Genomic DNA, 21,130 nt, shown 5'->3' with positions numbered 1-21,130 from the left:
TGTCATTCTTAGATTGTAGGATGGTTCCCATGTAGAAGGGACCAGCCTTTCTCCCTCTGTCAAGCATATGGAGAAACAAGAATGCTTAAGCTCAACTTTACATGAAACTGCATGAGAGAGTGTTGAAAGTATTTGTTTTCTTTCCTCAGATGCCTGGTTTTTAATTCATTCCTTTGATCAGGAATGAGTTAGTTGCATTTATCTGGGGTAGCGTAGCATATCTGACATTTATGTGTTTCGTTAGCCATGAGTAACTGTAATTTTATTAAGATTTCTAGCATGTTCAAATATTAGGCTTAAGCCGTGTCTTATGACAAATACCCATGTTTGAATATGCTAACAGAAATGTTTTTCTACTCCTTGAAGATAGAGAACTTAATGTAATTGGTAAATCAGATGGTATCTAGCACTCTATTGTAATGCTTTACTTGTAAATTATATATTGAAGCACCATATCTCTTCTCAGTAGTGATTAATCCTTGAAATAAAGGGGGAGGGGGAACAGCTAGTTTGTTTTTAATGATGCGTTCCCCCTTTGGGAAAGATTAACTATGTACAACTTTGTTGAGTTTAGCAATTTGCAATGAATTGTTGAGTCGTCCATGGAGACCGATTCTGTTCCTTCAGAAGAGTGTTCATCAGGTTACATTGCGCTCTGTTTCTCTAAAGGAAATAAGTTCTTACATCTCTAAGGAGAGAGACAGTAAGTTCCTTGCTAGCATTTGAACTTAAACAAATCTAGCAAGTAAAACTGAGCTGTAATATGTTGGATGGGTTGAGAAAAGGCAGAGAGAGAGAAGGCAACTAATTCAAAACTTGCTTGTATTCTGTGTGGTTTTGGTTTGCATGTCTAAATTTCAGAGTGTATTCAGTGTTGTGTGCTGATTCATCTTTGCCTGTCTGTGACGTGCTCTCAGCCGGTCTTTAGCATCTTTGGTTGCCCTGCCTCCTTTTCCTGCTCTTTCTCTTATTCAGATTGTACGTAGATATTAATGACTTGATTAATTTTGCTCAAAGACCTACTTGTGGCCTTCTGTACCTCTAAGTCCCACAGCAGAAAGTGGGAATGTGTGGTAACATCTAGCTTAATTCCTGCCAGTGAGGGGTAAAACATCAGTGCAAAAGTTGGGGGTTCCCGTGGGAAACTATGGGGGATTCTTGCTAGCTGTATCTTTCTTGTATATGGAGTCAGTAGATGGCACCTCACAAAATGTTTCCGATCTAGTGGGGAAATACTGTCGCTTGGGAGTGCTGCTGTATCTCCCTCAGTTAGGAGAGCAGTGTAAGCTACTCCTTTATTTAATCTGGCATGACTTGGCCCTTGCTCAGCAGTGGGAATACCAGCAGAGAGTGCTCGAGCAGTGGTATGTAACTGTGTGTGCTCGGAGATACTGCAGCCTTTTAAAAGTTATTTGGAGGAAGAGCTTAATGGACAGCAATCACGTGCAACAACATCTGCGTATTGAATCAATTCAGCATCCGTATGCAGAAGTCTTACAGCCTTCCTTCATTCCAACAATGAAACAAAAAATGGTTTGCTAGCTGCGAGTATGGGTGTTGATGTTCCTTCTCGTGCCAGGTAGTGCACCACGCGTGTGATCTGCAGCCGTGTGGTGGGTTGGGTTTGGTTTGGTTTGTTGGATTTTTTTGCTAAGGCTGTACTGAGAGGTGGCATTTGAACAGGGGATGGCAATGAATGAAAATGCTCCCTGTCCCTTCTATTAAAAACGGTTGAAAATGGGTATTGTGGATGTGAGACTGATGGGGTGTGACAGATACACCGGCCAAAGGCTTGAACTCAAAGACAGTTAGAAATGACAGTGTATCTTTCCACTGACTGGAAGAATATTACAAACATAAGTAGACCTGCTAACCTGTTTTCCCTTGCCTGGGTTTTGGCTGTATATTTCACAACTGTGAAAGTATTTGCATGCCGAGTGATGTGAAAGAAGTAAATTGGAAGAATAAATACAACAGACAAATAACTTTTTTTTTTTTTTTTTTCCCCCCTCTCTTCCCCCCCCATCCCTCCCAAAATTGCAGCCACAGGAACAAGTCTTCAGGCTGGCCTCACCCTTCAGGGACCTGGAGCTTGAACCAGGGGACACCTTATGGATGGGAGATGACGGCAAACAGAGATGGAAGAGACTACTTCATCAAGTAAGTGGGCAGTGTCAGCTGTGCAGTCTGCAGCCCTGCTCTTGACTGTATCTCCTTGGAATCCTAATTCCTGCTTCAGCCCTACACTGTTTTGATTTGTTGCACAGAAATAGCTCTGACTGTACTTTACTGCGCCTTGTTTTGGTACTTGGTTATTTCATTTACCCAAGAAAACGCTGATAATATAAGGACCTGTAATTCATCAAGGAATTACAGCAAATGTCATTAACAAAAAATTAAAAATAAAAATGCCATGTTTAAAGAATGAGGCAAAAGGTCAGTTCTGACTGAGACTAACAAATTCTCCTCCATCTCTGCCATGTGAGCTGTTTGTTTAATATATTCATTATACTGGTAATGAGAAAGTGTATGTTTTGATCCTGTATAGTAAATATTCTAATCCTTAGATTGCCCATAGTCCTTTAGCTCTGAATTTAAAGGTTTGCAAAATAAATGTCAATGTGGATGATGTGATCGTAAACACAATTGGCTTTTCCCAGTGAAAACTGTGCATAATTATTCTTTAAAATCACTGAAGTGGCTTGGATAAAATATGGTTTGCTGTTCTAGCAAATGTACTCTTATGTGGCTTTGGAACTTCTTCACTAAAAAGGGGTGATGGTGGTGAGTTAGCAGAACTGTTGCCTGATTTTGCAGCATTAATTGCTTTAGCTTACATCACATTTTTAAGGCTAGCATTTTCATTCTGCTCATGTGAAGGGTTGCTTTTTTTAATTGTTATTTCATTTTTATGTTTATCTTTAGAAACTCGTAGGTGCTTAATAAAGTTCTGGATGAGAATTACAATTCTTTCCTTCAACACAGAGTAGAAGGATCAGACTTATTTTAAATTGACCATTAAAAGCCCTTAATTCACTCAAGATCCTTCATCTGCAAAAATAGAATTGTACAGCATAAGAGCTCTGCTTTCTCTTCCTCCCCCCTTTGCCCAGGGTGCGTGCCTTGGCTTCCTAGGAGGCATTTGCTTTTGGAGCCAAAGCAAGATTTGTAGCAGCGTGGTGTCCTGCAGGCTTTCAAGATTTAGAGCAATTTCAGACCTGCCCAAATTGGAGCAAGTTGTCTGGGTTAATGAGGGCTCAAAAGCTGACTTTGAAATGTCGTTTTCTTCCTTGAACAAGTATTTGTCATGCTTTGCATGTCTGTAAGACACCGGGTGCAGCACTGGACAATGTGAAGCTGAATGCCAGGCACGATATAACTGTATTAGCACAGGTTTTCTGCCTGAACTAATTAGGCTTGTCAAGAAGTACAGGTGAGCCTCTGAAGTACTGTGCAGATATGACTCTGCTTCTTCTGTTACTCTAGTTAGTGAAGGGACCTGCACATCTTGGGTGTCCATTTTTTCTGCAGACTGTTGGTGTGTTCTCCTCTGTGTGACTGAGATTAATTTGAAAAATTAATATCCTGCTTCTGAAGACAGGCACCACATTTGATTCCTTCTCTTTTCTCACTGGTCACATAATGGGATGCTGCACTTGTTATGTAGCTATAAACAGCTGCGGTTTACAAAATGCAATGCATTAGTATTCATTAATTTTGCAATTTGGGAATGTTTTCTAATTGTTGGTAGCTAATGATTATTTTGTTTATTTTTTGGATTGCCTTTTAGTACCTTAAAGTGCCATATCCCTCTCTTAAATGCAGAAAACTGCATCTAGGAACAAAAATCCATAACAGGCAGTGCCAAATGATGCCTGAAGTAATGTTAGGCTTGTTGTTGTTGTTTTGTTGTGGTGGTTGGTTTTTTTTTTTCCATGCTCTTGTAAGGCGCTTGCCTCTCCATTCTCTTTTGGGCCCTGGTCTTCCATTTTTCTCTGCATGTGGGAAAAAATTAGGCTGCTTTAAAGGGTGCAGAGAATGAGACCTCTGAGGAAGCTGATCTGCAGAAGCCTTTGATATTTTGTGCCAGGCTTTCTTACCCACCAATATATGAGAGCAGTCTTAGGTGCAAGTTGAACAATGCCTCATACGTACACATTGCGTGAGTTATAGCACATATTCTTGTATTAAATGTTTTAAAGGAACAGCATTGGCTGTAACACATGCACTAGCCATGTCTCCGGAGTAATGATGCATCTTATGTGAAATGACAGTCCCCTGGGATGCATTAAAAGCCAATAACTTCAGAAACAGAATGAAATCAGGAACCCATTTGGAACCATGTACTGCTGTACCAAATCACCAGCTATCCACTGTTACTAGTGAACATCAGCCCAGGTAGCTACTATGATGTGACTGGGTAGTTATGTGACATATATCTTCATCTTAAAAGAATGACCAAAGTCTGAATATACCTAGTGACTTGGCCAGCGATTCCTCTGTCGAGGTATGTGATACCTGTCCTTATAGTGCCTGTTATTTGGCCAAGGAGAAGCCCTCTCTGGCTTTCAAAATGACTGCTTTTGCAAATACTACATGAAACCACATAAGTGAAAACTGAATTTAATTTTCTTTCCTTCATTTTTCACCCCTGGATTTTCGGAATGAAATAGTGAGATGATGGTTGACAGTTATGTCAATAAAGGCAGGAGAGAGATCAGCAAGATAGCATCTCATATTGTCTCCAAGGCTTTTTATAGCCATACAGATTAACAAATTGCATCACACTGAAGGAGAAAAAGCAATTCAAATCCTTCGCTTGGTTTTGATTAAAGATGTATAAACCAGGTATTATCACAATGAAATGTGTGCATGAGTTCTGTACAAGCAAATAACATAATTCATAGCAACATTAACTGTTTTTTAGTTAAATAATTTATTTCGTGCCATATGTACATATCCATTCAACTGTAAGCAGACATATTGTAATTTTGAAATTGTGGGAGGAACAGAGAATCCAGGAGAATCTTTTGGTGAAATGAAAAGTAATTATATAGTGTTGGTGCAAATGCTTTAAGGCGTGAATGGGAAGAGATGTTTATTCTTTCTGCTGAAGCAAATTTGGTTTCTTTCAAATTTCTGAAAGCCCCCATGGCCTGAGCTAATCAAGGACAGCTTCCATTGCCAGGCAGCACTTTTGTAAGAGTGTGTGCAGAGCCTTTTATCAAAATATTTTGAGATGTTGCTATCAATTCATTATCTCTTCTGTACAGATGGCACAACCGGGGTCATTTTGCCAACCTCTAGAACACTTTTTCTTAAGTTTAGGCCATGGTAAATTAAAGTTTCAGAACTTCACCCGTCCCCTTTTAACTTGCCTTTTTTACTTGAAATAGCCTTATGAGATAAGTAATACATTTCAGTATGGGAGGATGACAATCATCTAGTATTCTTCCAGTGTGTTTCTGTACTGCACAAGCTGTATTAAGCTGGACCTTTAACATGAAATAGTTTGCAGTGTATATCTAACCATTTTAAAGGCCTATTTTCTTTGCATTTATTATATACGCTGTGTAGTATATGATTATGAGACATTTCTGTAACACTGGTTTGAATACAAACATGAAACTTACTGAAAATGTATTTGGTGTGAATATAGGGTTTCAGGGAGATAGCATGCAAAGCAGGAAGGTTTGGGCTGATTTTGTCCACAGAGGGTTTAGCCTCATGGCAATTTCAGCTTGCCTAAGTCGCCACCGCTATGATCTCACTGATTTTCAGACCTGTACATTTTTGCCCTTTCCTTTGTGTCAGTCTTGCTGCTTGTCATACCTGAAGGGGAGTTGATAGAGAGAAATAAACTGGCAAAAGCTAATAAAAAATGAATCCTACAGAGAAAGCTATGAATTTTATGTCAGTTCAGCTCCCTAAGCCAGTGCTCCACATGGTCCCACAGAGTTGCAGAATAGTTTAGGATGGAAGAAACCTCAGAAGGTCAGCTGGTCCAACCTCCTGCTTGGAACATGGCTAATGCCAGGCGATGAGCAGCTTTACTGACACACTGAAATACCCGACTCGTGTGGGAGCAAGGTTGCAACCGACTTGCGTTGGCTTAAGCTGCCCTACAGCTGCAGTCTAACGTGCAAGTTGAAGTAACATTTGCTGCCGTGGAAAGTCATACCCTTTTGATTCCTATTCCTATTTAATTCCTAAGGTAAAAGGTACTTTGGTATTTTTGTGGATCTGGCTGCTATCATTCAAATAAAGTCTAGAGTCTGAAATGGAATTAACTGAAAGGAAGCGTAGCCCTTCCTATGTGGACTCAAAGCACAGTGGTCCCACTAAGGTGTAGTTAGTTATTACAGTCTTAAAATAAATTTTTAGAGGGGTCTGTTAGGTCACCATGTTGCCATATCCTTATTTGCAAGAGATGCTATTGATCATGTTTACTTTAACTCTTGTCATTGCCTCAGAGAGGATGACAAGGTCTGTCTGCGTTACCGGTTTGATTTGCTCCCTATTTTACTCCAAGGACCCTGACCATCTGTACTTCATGCGTATTAGCTTGCTTCTGTGCTCCAGTCTGGAATAAACTGAGCAAACAGCTGGGACCCCAGGCGTGAAATAAAAGGCAGCACACCCAGAGATCAAAGCCTGCAGCATTACTGCTTGGCTTGAAACCACAGGTCGGTCCCCAGAGCGCACAGCAGAGCTGGGAGAGACCTACTTGTCAGAAGTCTTTCCGAATTCTGTTGTGTTAGTATGACATGGTTGCTATGCCGGTTGAACATGCCACAACATATTTTGATATCTTGAGTGCCTGCTGTTGTTCTTCACTGGTGCTTTTGTATTTAGTAACACTAAGTTCTTCCAGACTTCTTCCAGGTGTATCTGGTAAACTTAATTCTTTTTTCCTCTAAGGTATGTTATCCTGCATGTAATATCAGCTCCATGATTTTTGGCCTGTGAAATCATTACATTTTGGTTGTCCTTGCTTGTCTTAGTAACTCTGCTATTCCCAAAATATGAAATTCTTGAATGCCAACTTTTGCCTCATGCTTAAAACAGAGGTAACGCATTTGTGTTCTTTGGTAGCCAGTGCAGCTCACGACATCCTAAATTCTCAAAGCACAATATTTCTTTACAATACAGCAAAGCCGTGTTATTCTCCTATACTCAAATACTTATCTAAATTTTCTTTAGTAGTCTTCAACTTACTCTTGCAGCGCTTGCTCTGCTTAGAAGAGGAAGCTCACTGATGTTTCTGAAAGGTGGAGTGCCTCTGTGCGTGTTGCGTGCATCCTGTCTGGTCTGCGTGGTCCTCCTTGTACACCCAGTCCTCATAGCTGGCCAGCTGTGTGGAATGACAGAACACAATCATTGATGATATTAATGGCATATCAATCAAGCATCCTGCTTATTAAGGACCACTAATTTATGCCAGATGCAAAACTGAGGCTCACAGCCTGCTAATCAGTTTACTCCAAAATAAATAAGCACAGAAGAGGATCAGACTTTTTTTTTTTTTTTAATTTTCTTTGGTGTGTCTAGCCCTACCCCAAACCTTTTTGTCCATACGTTCTGCAGGTTGTACATGCCTATTGGTGGTTTAGTCCATTCTCAGAATATTTCTCTGGGGTTTACTCTGTTGGAAGGTTCTGAAAACAATCAAAAGATATAAAATATAGTGAAAGCCTTGATTGTTGTTGCAGTATTGTTCATCTTCCTGGGTTTTGAAAAGGCTGCTGTTATTTGTACCTACGACTACCTTAGTACATAAGGCCATAATGAAAGTTTAAAGCCACAGGAGCCACCTTCTGCCCTGTAGGTACGATGTTATATAGCACTTTACTGAATGCATTACATTCCTTCATCTCTAAGTACAAAAACAACATTGACTAGGTTCACTGAAGGATTTATGTGGCATTCGCAAAATACAGGAGCAACATCGCTGCTGCTGCTCTGTCCTCCCTCAGCTGGCATGAGAGCACTTGCACTTATGCAGGCTGTCGAAAAGAAGATTCATTTCCTTCTCTTTCCGATTCAGATGAGGGATGTGAATGGAGGCTCTCTGTATGCCAGGATAATGCCTCAAGCCAAAGGCTGACTGCGGTGTGCCGCTTCGGGCGTCTCCACTCCCAGGTGAGGAGCCGAGGGAACAGGCAGTGGAATCACGCTCTCTGGCCCAGTTATTCCCACGTCCCTAAAAGGGACATCCAATGAGATTGAATGGCAGGCAGTTTAACGGTGATAAAAATAGTACAACCTATATAATTAGCAAATATAACTCTCAGCTACAGGTTACAGTAAAGCCTAAAATGCTTCATAGGATTCAAATGTACATTTGCAATACACACTTGTAACGAGACTTCCACTATTAAATTACATAGGATTAAAAAAAAAAAAAAATTAGAGCAGATATAAAATCATATGTTTCAGACAAGCGGGTGAGTCAGCTGCTGACTGCCAAGGGCTAGGACGAAACTTCCTGTATTAATCAGGTTATTCTATAATTACAAGATTTCTTGCACCTTCCTCTGAAGCAGGTACTGAGTGCTGTCAGAGAAAGGATACTGGACCAGGCGGACAACAGGTCTGATTGGTATGGCAATTCTTGTTTTTTTCTCTCTCTCTCTCTTTTTTTTTTTTTTTTTTTTTTTAATTCCCTTGTCACTAATACGGACTTTTGATATGAATAGTGTGCTATTAGAGAAAGAGTTCTGCTATGCTCCTTTCAGACTGCATACAAATTTGCTTTCTGTTGCTAAGGGTTTGACCTGCTCAAGGACAGGATCGTATGGTGGAAGGGGGAGTGGGGCTAGAAGAGACAAGCGGCAGCAGGAACACACAAACACAAATGACTTTTTAAAGCAAACCTGAATAATTAGAAAGGAGAAGAAGGAAAATTATATAGCAACCTGTTTGTGTCAGTGGTCTGCCTAGAGACAACTGAGGCATATGGTGAAAAAGAAAGTATTGTGAAATCAGCTCAACCTCCTGAAGAGAGAGGATGATTTAACAATCATCCTTTCTTCACAGAGAACTGTTGCTCTAGCCATAAATACGGCAGGCATAAATACGACAGACAAAATGATGTTAATATCGACTGGGATAAATCATTGTTATAATGGAGGGAATAATAGCAAGGAGATGCTGGTTTGTGGGGTTATTTTATCTTAACTAGAGCATGGAAAAATGGAGAGTTCATTGCAGAGTAAGGCAGCCGTACCTAAGCCAGTTGCTGTGCAGTAACTCGGGAGCCGGCCCCAGCAGCGTGGCTCCTTCCCTATCTGCTGGGTCGCCCTTTCGGAATCCTCTCTGCACACATGTGCAACCATCGCTTGCTGAACCAGGAGGATTCCTCACACTGGAAAGGTGAGGGGAGTTACACAAGAAGGTATGAAGGTAGGTGGGACTACTCAGAAGAGAAGCAGCTTTTGCTCAGGCGTTAGCCTGGGGTTGCTTGGATGTAATTGTGCCTCAGTGGAGTACAGGGAATCGCGTACGTCAGGCGTCTGTAACAGCACAGATTTCTAATCTGTGTTTCTGATTTAGTCTCTAGTGTTTTCTCCAAACACAAACTGGATGGGGACACCTTGAAATTCAGAGAAGTATTGCATCCCGAAAACTGTTGTTATTGTGTGTTTTAAGGTGGATTAGGAAGTAGAATAAAACTTCTGGAGCAGAACCTGTATAGAGAGAAAAAAAAAATTCAAGGTATGTTAACCCAAGGTCACAACGTATGGAGGTGAGAAAGGTACCCTTCCTGGGAGCGTAAAACAAATTAATTCTTGTAAAAAGTTTGCATGAGAACGATAGCCCCAGTCGGAGTCTGCTTTTTCAAACATCTCTCTTGTAAAACAGAGCGCGGTCCCTACAGAATCGAGATTCAAAGCTTCAAGGTCTGGTTCTGCAAAGCCATGCAGGTGGTTGGGAGAGCGGTGGTGGTTCCTGAGAAGCTGTAAGTCTTATCTCGGGTCATGTGCTGGTATCCCCAGTGGTGCAAACACAGAGGTTCTGCGTATGAAATAGAACCAGGCTAGTTGATAGCCTTTAAAAAGAAAGAGGGTAAAGCAGTCCCTGAAACACCAGAAAGGTAGAATGATCCTGCAGGCTGTACCTTGGGGCCTTAGTGGCCACAAGCTTGAAAAAAATAAATTAGGTAAAGCTTTCTGATACTCGGTGATGGAACTGGGACCTTTCACAGCAAAGGCTAGGTGAAATTTCCCCCAGGCCTTCAGTTGCGGCATTAAGACAAAAATGTGCTAAAGCCAGGTTATAGAGCAGAAAAAAGGAGTGAGTATTATCGCAGTATATTGCTGCTGTTTAAATAGCACAGTTGAAGTACACCAGTTCATCGTAGTGTATGTACAGAATTTAAAACAAGTTTTCTAATGTGTTATGCTGTGCCAGGAAATACCACATTGACGATGCCTTTCCAGCAGTCATTCATATACTAAGGCACTGCATGCCGAGGTATATAAAAGCCAGCAAAGAAACTGTATTTATCCTTTTGGCTTCATTTCTGTCATATTAATATATTTACAGTTTTCTGTAAAGAAAATCAAGTATAACCCTACTGTAAAAGGTTCTTATCTGGATTGTTATTGTAGAACAGCAAGGTAATTTGTTTTAGAAAGACAAGATGATACTACCAACAAAAGCTTACTGAATTTTAATTCTCATTTAGGTTTTAATTGCCCTTCTTACAATAAAATACTGCTTAATTATACTCCAAATGCTCAGCTCCCAATCTAATGGTAAAAATCTTCATATTATGTATGTTGTCATATATGTGTAAGATTAAGGTAAAGAAATAGTTTAACAGAACTCAAATTAATCTAGTCACTGACAACAATATGACTCACTGCAATATTTTGAAAGCCATTTATCTAATGTTCGCTAGGATCCCATGCCGTTCCACAGAAAAACTTCAGTTTAAAATAAACCAATCAAACTGGGTGTCTGTGCAATTAAATATCACCATGGTAACGGGGATTAAGCACACAAGGTAGAGACCTGCTGACAGTGCAGAGATTATTTCAAGTTTCTTACTCTTCCAGCAGTAGCCAAATGAATTTACATTTTCTGTATTGAACACTGGGAGACATAAAATGAAAGAGATTGAGGTACTCGTATGGCGTCTTGGGACTTCAGAGAATATTTTCCTGACAGGGGAAGTAATTAGCTGGAATTACAAATAGGAACTCAGCAGACAGATACGAATAAGTGTTTGCTCATGGGATTTATTTAGCGTTTCATAATTAAAACCTGGAGAGGCATATTATGTAGGATACAAATAGCATGGAAAAACTTTGCCATAGTTTAAGAAATTGAACAGAATAATAATGCCATTTTGCTTTTAATTTTTAAGTGAACTTAGGTTCACTTAGGAAAGATGGTTATTTGCAGCTCTGATATAAAGTAACATTTCTAATGTGTAATATACATATAAAGTTATAGTGCAGATAGACACACTGATACTCAGTGAAGACATAGGATGATGCTTTAATCAATCCTAACGTATTTCTGCTTGTCTCTGGCTCTGTTCCTACCTTTTTCACGTGGATTTATAAAAAATACTGGAGATGCAAATCTCCTGGGGTGTTGAGTTTTCAGCTTTTAGTAGTATGGTTTAGGGTTGGTTCGTTTTTCTTTTCTCAGATTGGCTTTTGATTTGATTATAGGAGAGCTATTCTGATCACAGTGGTATGGTCTCTTACTGCTGCTTGAAGCTGAAATACCTGGTCTAAACTGGGAACCTTAATCCCTGCCTTTGGTTTATTGGCAAGTCTTCAGTGTGATCGAGGGATGTTACAGTCATGGGCTCTTCTGTCCAAGAAGTGCCTGCTGATGGTTTTGGGCTGTGCCAATTTTTCCATGAGATCAGATTTATGAGGATGTCTTCTGTCCCACTTTTCTGTCACCCTGTGAGAAGTGGAGCTGAGCTGCCTTCGGTGTGCAAACGACCTGCAGCTCTTCATCCTGTATTATGCAGATACAGGCTCTGTAGTGCCTCTGCTTTCCGAACATTCGGTCAGTATTTTGAACTCACAAGATGCTGCGATCAAGCTGTATGCTTCCCACCAGTCCTTACTGGTCTGTGGTTGGTCTTGGGATCATGGTGTTCTCATTTGTTGTCTAGGATGGGCTTTCCACCCTTGCAGAGCAGATCTGCTGCTTGGAAAATGTTTTGAGAGACCTGGTGGTAGATGGGCCCACAACTGTACCTTTTCTGCGAGAATCACAACTTGCCAAACCTGTCAGAGTGTGTTTTGACGTCTGGTTTTGATTATGGGAGTCTATACAGTCTTTGACGTCTTTGGTTCCCCGTTCATTTCAAGCATAAGCTTAGTTCTCTGTGTGTAAACAGTTTTTTTAGCTCTGCTATTATGAAAAGACATTGCTTCAATTTTACTAATTGTCTGACATCCAGTTTTGTTGGCTTTAAGTTAAAATGCCTGTCCTTGCATGTTGAGATGCAATTTGTTTTTTCGCATCTTGCGATGAAAAGCCTTTGTTAAAGATTCATGATAAATCCTGCAGTTATATCAAAAAATCATTGCATCTGGTGAGTTCCTAAAGGAGGAGATGAATACTGAGCACATTTTGTAGGAATGAGTGTAGAGAGTATCTGTTTATGGTGGCACTCTTTCATCATACAAAAATGCAGAAGCCCTGTTAAAGTTAGCTCCTGGCATAAGCATCCAGCAAATGTAGAAGGAAGTAGTAGTGAAATATTGATGAAACGTACGGTAAAATCAGAAAGTCAGGGATACACGGGAGAAGTTTCTTAAGAAACGGCTTATGAGATACAGGAGACAGTTTCTTAGGAGTGCTGTGCTAGATAGTGCTGTCCCTGGGCTTGATCAGGTGGGAACGACAGAGTTTTACCTGGAGTCTAAAGAGGTACTTTATGTTTCTCTTCCTGCTTATAATCCCTTTTGTGCAGCGTTTTCTTTTTGCTGCTGTTTTTATTGTTTTTGTTTAATCCAGTCAGTGCCTTGGGCTGGACAGCAGAGACTTGGCAAAAAGCCATACTGATAAAAGACATTTTGTTTGGGGCCACAAGGGGCTGATTCTGGCAGCTCATAGTAATGACATTTAGGGATTTTGTTGCATGATTCCTGTTGCCAGCATCCCATTAAAATGCAGTTCCACCATTTTAACAGAGTACTAGAGAACGATGAGCTAATGGTCTACCTTTGAAAAGGAAACCATAAAAGGATTAGCTCAACATCGGTGTTGCGCGCTGACAAGTCGCAACTTTCCGGTTGGGAATCTTTTTAGTTAAAACATACGTATATAAAAATGGAGGTTTCCATGCCTTCAGACATGGGCCACGATTGCGGCTAGCTTTTGAAAAGGTTCCCCAGAGTGTCACACCGTGACTAGCCAGAAGTTTCCAAAAGGCATTGAATGATGCCCAGTCAGAGGAATCCAAACCTCTGTATCCTCAAACTCTGTTTAAAAACAGTCCTGTTAGTTTCCCAACTAGAATTAATTAAAGCAAGCACAAGCTAACGGGCGGATCATAGGACCAGCTGCTTTCGTGGTGTGAGCCTTCAGGAATACAGTTCCTGAAGGAGGAACCCTATCACCTGAACATGATGTGTAATAGCTGCACAGCTGCTTTTTCAGCCTTGCCTCTGTGACTGGCATAGGCAATGGAGCCCTGTGCCGAAAGCCTGGGCGCCGGTGGGAAGAGTGACAAGACAAGGCTTTCCGTAGAGCTGCTCGGAGCGGGAAGCTTGGTTGGGTTGGCTTGTTCCTTTTCCATAAGCTGCTTCTTCGGCAAGCTATACTTGGAGTCAACTGGCGTTTCCCTGACGTCCTAGAGAGAAGGGATGTCGGGACCCCGCGTGCTCAGGACCTGGTAAGCCAGCTTGCGCTTAGCTTACTGTTACTTGATTTTGTGCTCAAATTAAAAGAATTGACCAGCTGAACCTCCAGACAAGTTTGCTCAAAAAAATCATGAGTTTGGTGGTTGGTTTTTTTGTTGTTTCTTTGTTTTTATGCTACGGGAGCACACGCAGTCTGCCACATAAAATGGGGATCCTCGTGCTTGGTGGTTATATTTTAATTAGCTGGTGCTAGAAGGACATTGAATTTAATCTCATTTTTTGATTGCTGTGCTGAAGTATGGTAAGATAAGTAAGTTTTTCAAGGAGGGATTTACTGCTACCCTCTCCTCCCCAATCTGTGTCAAAACTTAAGAATTGCATGCAAATTTTTTTCGTAACTACCATTCAGTGGCAAATTAAAAAGCTGAGCAATCCACATGTTGCCAGGCTAAGTGTTGTGCCATATTTGACAGTCATAATGATGTTTTCATGTAAATATTAATGATAGAAAAGTGATTTTCTGTAGAGTCTTTGGCTAGATTTACACAGAATACAGCGCAAATGCTTCTGCTACATGGAAGAGAAACCTAACATATGTTTGCACTGACCACCCAGAGCAATACAGGCATTCCCTACTGAGCTTTTAAGTTACTTGGACTGCCTGCCATTCTCAGGCTATCATAAAGCTCAGCATGGACTATCTCAAAATTTATGTGGCTTCTCAAGCAGGTTTTACAACTCAGGCTGAACACTGTTGCAACAGCTAAGCTGCTACTGGCATCTGACTTTGCTACTTTAAAATTACTTTAGTATATCTGTGCAAGACAGCAGGTACAGGTGGTCTAATGGCTGCATTATAGACAGGCTACCACTGTCAATTAAAAAAAAATTTAAAAAATGAAAAAATCATTGTTTTTACTGGAGAGGTAAATGTGGATGTATACGAGACTAAGGGGGATTCTCAGGGAAAAAAACTCAGAGGGAGGGGAGAGAGAGGCAGAGAAAGCCAGGAGTGTTTCATTCCTTATTGAAAGTACCTGTTTCAAGATTCAGCATGATGGCAGAGAGTTGTGTGTGAGTATGACAGACACACGCACACACACACATATATATTTATATACACACACATATATATATCTCCTCCATTTGTACAATGATTCTTGCTGATAATAAGAAAAGAATTGTAAAAAGTGTGTTACGTTTTTAAAGAAGACATTTTTAATCATCTGGGTTTATAGTCTAGTTTATAAAGTCTCAAATCTTACAGTGATGTGCATGCACCTGAAAACTGAGGGAAGAGAGGCATAATTAGCTGAATAACCACATCAGTAAAGACATTGCAAGAAAGCAACAAATGTGCAAGGAACCAACACGGAAAGCTTCTTGCAAAGCAGAAACTAGAGGACTGAAGTGAGATATGCACAAATTCAGTAAGAGTTGCTTCTTAAAAGAAAATGTTAAAACACCTTGCAAGTGGCTCTTTATCCATATAAAGGATAAGCAAAGGAGGAATGGGGGGATTCTGTGTAGAGAACATATAAGAATACAGCAAAATTCAAAGACACCATTGAGGATTAATAGCAAAATTTTCCCAGTGATCTAGAAGTATGTGTTCAAAATGACTGAGGAGAGGAATCTTGATTTATTAGCTGAATTGCTGAGAGACATCCAGGTGTTGTCATTTGGGTATGTCAATGGCAAATGCCATTGTGGAGATAGGGAAGTATTATTAATTGTGGTTAGACATGTTTGAGAGGGGGGATTGAAACTAGCAAATGCAGAAAATGCTGTTAGGATGATTAAGGGAGGCGCGAAAAAAATCATTATATGAAGAGATACTAGAAGACATAGATTTGTCTAATACAGCAAAACTAAGATCAAGAGGGAATAAACACCAGGAAGAAATGCAAAATGTTTAAAACAAAAAATGATCTGTGGCAAAGAACTGAAGAGACTATATATTTAGATTGCAAGGGAGAAGACCCTTAAACGTTAGAGCAATGGAGTTCATTCCCAAGCTTTCAGTTATAGCACTGGGTTGAATAATCCCAAATGGGTTTATGCTGATCACTGGTAAATATTTAAAGGAGGTTATACGATACCATTTATATGATACAGTGTAAAACTACAAGGGATCGGAGATGATGGCAAACCAGATCCCCTTCCATTCCTCTTTTCCTGTGAGTCAAGTGGCGCTTTACTTGTTTCTTTAGCATGTAGATGATGAAATTTGAGCAACACGTTTGCAAACCAGACTTTAATCCACTGTATGCCCTTGGAACCTTTTGCAGATATTAATGAAACACATTTAATTATCTCTGTTAGGCAGATTACTCAAGGCAATTTAGATTACCACATAAAAAGTGGAATAAAGATCAGTGTTTTTAGTAAGCATATGGGTAATAAAAGTACTTAAATGGGATGGTATTCAGGGAGATGATATGATTTGACCAGGCTTTTAGATAACTGTATAAATGCTCTTTTCTAAATGCTGTCACAGAATGATGAATTATGACTCTATTTTAAAAAATACTTCAATTGAAAAATAGGAGAGGAAATATTTTTCTGTAAGTGTTTATACATAGTGTCAAGAAAATGTTTTTCTTTTTCTGGAAAGTGGACATTACCATCAATCTTAAAGTGAAAAACATGGAAATGGGCTGCAAATATAAGGACAAATTAAACAAATCAGGAGTATTTCTTGCTGGCAGTTTTGAGTTTTATACTGTTGCCTGATAATAACCAGGATGAGTTACTAATTTCATCAGGATATGTTGGCTGTCCTCTTCTGCCCACCTTTATAAAAAAAGTAATTGGTAATATCTGATACAACTTTTTTTGAAGTGCCATTTAGGGAATCCAGTTGCTTGTGTGAACTTCTGCATCACTATGGTAAATACATTAAATGATGTAAGGGCTGTGACATTTTTGAGTGAGTAGACTTTTACTGCCAGTAATATAAATAGTAGTGCTTTGGGAATGTGCTAGTTTGACAGCTCTACAGAGAGTCAAAAAACAACAATTTGAATTCATTTGGCTTGTACATGGCACAAGTTGCCAAAGCCTCTAGTTCAGGCATCCTGTGTAATAATAAAATTGTTCTTTCATCTAACGCTGCAAGTTACCTTCACACAGGTTGTTGGGTTTGGGTGGATTTGTTTGTTTGTTTTAAAGACTGACACTTATTTTCAGTGTTAAATATCAATAGCGTACTTTTGTTGGCACAGACAACGGTTTCCTTGAAGAGGCCCATCAACAACTTGGGATGTTGCAGCGCGGGCCCTACAGTACCTGCCACAGGTACCCAAAGAAGAGCTGCACTTAGAGCACATTTCAAGGAAGTATAGATATAAAGTAGTATCCAACAAGTGATGGTATTGGAGCAAGGCAACAGCCTACGTACGGTCAGCGTGTTCTGGTGTATATTTTACATGCCGCAGCAGACCTCTTTTCTAGCTCAGCCAATGTCTTCTTTCCATCCTTCTCCTAATTTATAGAATACTAATGCTCCTTAAGAGTTCTCAGATTTTTCATTCTTATCACATATATTTTATATGTTACTGTTTCAATTAAAGTAGCACAACTGAAATAATGCTAGTCAAATGTAGAAGATGCTTTAAGAGAGGACAAGCCGGTGGCCCTCTAGACCAAAGGGGATTCCTCCCATCCTGCTCTGATAGCACCAGGCTGCTGCAGTTCCCCGTCCCCAGGTCCAGCCCACGGTGAGACGGAGCATGCAAGCCCCATGTGCACGCACACGCGCTCTGTACAGACACAGCCAACCACCAGAGTCGCGCATACAGGCAACCGGCACCTTTACGGGCACCACGTTGTCATAAACAGCACTCACGTAAACATGAAGAGGACAAATGGCCAGATCCCGTTCCTATGCGTCAGCAAACCAGGCTTGAAGCTTGCTGTCGGATCACACAGGCACGTGAGCACACCCCATGTGTGGGCACAAGTGGGTCTTTCCAATAGCTGATCCACACCAGTGGTCTCCCCTGTAGCAGACTCTTGGTCCCTGGTCTCTCTGGCAGCTGAGTCACAGACCTCCCGTCCTACCTGCTGCCTGGTCTGAATTGAAGGTCGCTAATCTCTGTCTGTCTCTCTCACACACACGCTCTTATGCATGGTGTGGGAGCGCGCTCACACAGAAGATAATTAGGATTAGAGTTTAATCAGAAGATAGGACAGGCTGGTGATCAGGCGAAGGGCCCGGCTGGACAAACGTGCTGGCCACCAGCTTGCCTCTGTGCAACCAGTCCCTTTGATTCCCTCTTCTCTCCATTGTCTCACACTCGTTCTTCCCCATCTACCTTCATCCGTCCTTTTCTCCACCCTTGTTTCTTCCCAATGAAACAACGCACCCCTCATTACTTTCCCCCATTGGTTCCACTTCCGTGACATCTGTACCCAAATTCGGTGTTTGTGACACCGTCACCTAGATACCGCCAGCCTTGCATAGTAAGACCAATACGGTCCCCTCGGCATTCTTGCCCTTCCAAGTTCGGCTCCCCTCCGACGTGGTCATCTTTCCCTTGGGTCCCCCTCACCCGCCCAGGACACCCAGCCGGCCCCCATGGTGCTCGCTGTCACTTTTGGCACTTCTCACTCTGCTGTGTGTTGCAGCCAGCTGTTTCTCTTGACATGCCCAGTAGTTTTTCGTGGTCAATTAGCGGAACCTCAATCTCTCTGCTCATTAAAAAAAGAAAATAAAAATGATCCATTATGAAAACAAACGTTACTGTATAGGCCAAAGAGGTGTCAATTCCAAATTCTGCCCATAACCATTAAATTCTGGGGGGAAAAAAAAGGTGGCACAGTATGCCATAAGTTAGAAGGAGAGCTTTGGTCTCCTTTTTTCAGTGATGTTTGGGTTCTAATTTTGTATTATCACTATTGTATTTGAATCCTTTCCAACAGTACTTCAGGAACTGTAATATTTTTATTTATATGTGCTTTCTCTCCAGCAAATGAGGATTGCTATCTAAGCCAGATAATGTAGATTTTTTAAAAAGATACACTGCTTTATGCATGTTGCAAAATCTCAGAAACACTGAAATGAAAGTACCAGCCTCTGCTTGGTCTCGTTCCCTCTACAAGGGCTGCTGAATATGTTTCATCCACACACCCTTTTTAGTTATTTGTAACTTTACCATGCCTTCTTTGACTGGGCTGAATTTTTTTGTTCCGCTTGCTTTTCTGAGACCTAATCGGTATTTTGAGAAACATCATCCCTTTCCTGGAAAAACAGAAGTCGTTTTGCCAAAGATCATTACAAAGCTTGGTTCCTAGTCTTTGAGACGGGTGTTTGAACAGCGACCTGCACATCACCTTTCAGCCAGGGATGTCATTTCTGATGTTGCTGTGAAGTTCCCCCATGTTAAGAGCCTTTTGAAAATTTTAGAAATTGCCGCGCTGAGTAGAATGCGGAAACTGCAATCTCCAAAAGAGCATCCGTGCAGCGTGTCCAAAAATTGCATGGCTACAAAGTAGTATGCCAATAATGACTGCTAGGAATCAGAATGGAGAGCTGACGAGGAAGCTAGGGAAGAGTAGGGACAATACAGTTTGAGGAGGAACTACTGTGAGTGGCAACGCTTGGATTACCCGTGTACAAGACAGTCATTAGGAAACAGGAGAGGAGGAGGGTTAGGTGGAGAAGAATTGATCTGACAAGGAGTTGGGATGTGGAAAGATGGAGCATGGAGGAAGTAATAAATGCCATCTGTAATTTTTTTGTAGCACAGTGGCATTGACTCGTGATCCAGTTATGACCTGTAATAATCCTTGCTACAGTTCTGCAGAATTTCTTTCCTTAATGTAGGTCTGGAGGCTGTCTGGTTTTATTATAAATTCTTTGCTTATAAATTCTCTGTGTTTATGCCTGTCAAATGGAAAGGAGCATTAGGTCTGCAACATGAATGTTAGTATTTTACCTTGTCGAATGCCCAAAACACACAGCCATGTGTTATAAGCAGATATATAGTCTACATTATTAAAACATTATGAGAGTTCAGGAGTGACATGAGTTAAATATTGCAATTCTTGGTAATTGAATCAAAATTTGTCTTATGAAACGATATTATTTAGTTGTCCTGAAACGTGACTGCTAGTAGTTAGTTCTAAAGTATTCATTTCATGCTGTGTTGCTACCTTTCACAGAGGTGTTATTAATATTTTAATTATGTATACCAGTGCCACTGGCAATATGAGGCCACAAGATGAATACAACAATACAGCTCTCCTGTACAGACTACATTTGTGTTGTATGTTATTATAGACCTTTAATTATAATTGCATAAAATCTGTTGTTGAATTCAGACATCAGTTGTCATTATAACAAATAAAGAGCCAGATTCTCTGCCATTAGTCAGCTTAGCTTCATCAATGTCAGCAGAGACGCACTGATTTACAGCAACAGAGATGACACAAAAGCACTTGTTATATTTTACTGCCTCTCCCATGAGTTGTGCTATTGCAGTGTTTCATGACGCCTAGAATAACAGTTGAGGTTTTCCCCCCCCCCCATCTTTTCCTCTCTGTGCTTTCATTGTTTTGTCAGGCACTTGAGCTTGGAAATATCCTTCCCTAGTTTGAGTAAGCGTAGGAGAGTGTTCAATATTGTGTTGTTTGTCCATAGCTGTCACGGAGGCATTTTAGTTTTTGGTTTCTAATCAGAGATAATAGTCAAAGTGTGTTTGGGGATTTTGTGAATCGTAAGCTGGCTGCCTGTAGCCTTTCTGGCTTCATTCTGCAATCAACCACACTTAAATGTTTGTGGATGTGAATGGGTGTCCTGTCAGCCCCACAGTAGAACCAAAACTGCAAATAATTGAGCACCTACTTTGCTTAATTAGGCCTGCTGAGTTCATTATGGGGACCTTGATGCACTTCCCTTAGCTAAGTGTGTTATGGGGTCATTTTGCTGGATTGGGGTCTCAGTTGTGACTCGGGAAGAAAAAAGACCTAGTCAAAACCTAGGGATCTTCCTGCACTGCAGTCACAGCAATAGTTGCTGTGAATCCTGTGGGCAACGTACCCCAGTCACCCTTAAATGGGCTGGCTCAGGTACCAGTACAAATCTTGCCATGGCAGCACCAAGTTTAGGCTGACGTGAACCTGGGCAGATCAAACCTGTGCTGTGCTCTGCAATGCAGCAGCCGAGCTCTCCACGGCACCCAAGTGCACCAGTTGAAAAGTGTATATGTTTCAGGCTTCTCACAGCTCAGTACTCAAGTATTCACTTTTATAGACAGTTGTCCTTAATGATGGACTCAAAT

The 21,130-nt window shown here is 40.9% G+C and overlaps 1 protein-coding gene across 7 annotated transcripts in view; it reads left to right on the top strand.

Annotated features, from left to right (window-relative positions):
* FRMPD4 (FERM and PDZ domain containing 4) overlaps positions 1–21,130 on the top strand; it is a 411,698-nt gene that overhangs the window by 295,846 nt on the left and 94,722 nt on the right. For all 7 annotated transcript variants that reach the window (XM_052774003.1, XM_052773997.1, XM_052774002.1 and 4 more), the window contains exon 2: positions 2,044–2,160. In XM_052774003.1, coding sequence (XP_052629963.1) covers positions 2,139–2,160 — 22 coding nt within the window. In that variant the 5' untranslated portion in view covers positions 2,044–2,138. The remainder of the gene's footprint in view (positions 1–2,043; positions 2,161–21,130) is intronic.

The sequence above is a fragment of the Harpia harpyja genome, chromosome 22 (genome assembly GCF_026419915.1).
Source record: "Harpia harpyja isolate bHarHar1 chromosome 22, bHarHar1 primary haplotype, whole genome shotgun sequence".
Classification (NCBI taxonomy): domain Eukaryota; kingdom Metazoa; phylum Chordata; class Aves; order Accipitriformes; family Accipitridae; genus Harpia; species Harpia harpyja.
Note: the sequence above shows the minus strand (reverse complement) of the source record. Positions and strands in the feature narration are given on the sequence as shown.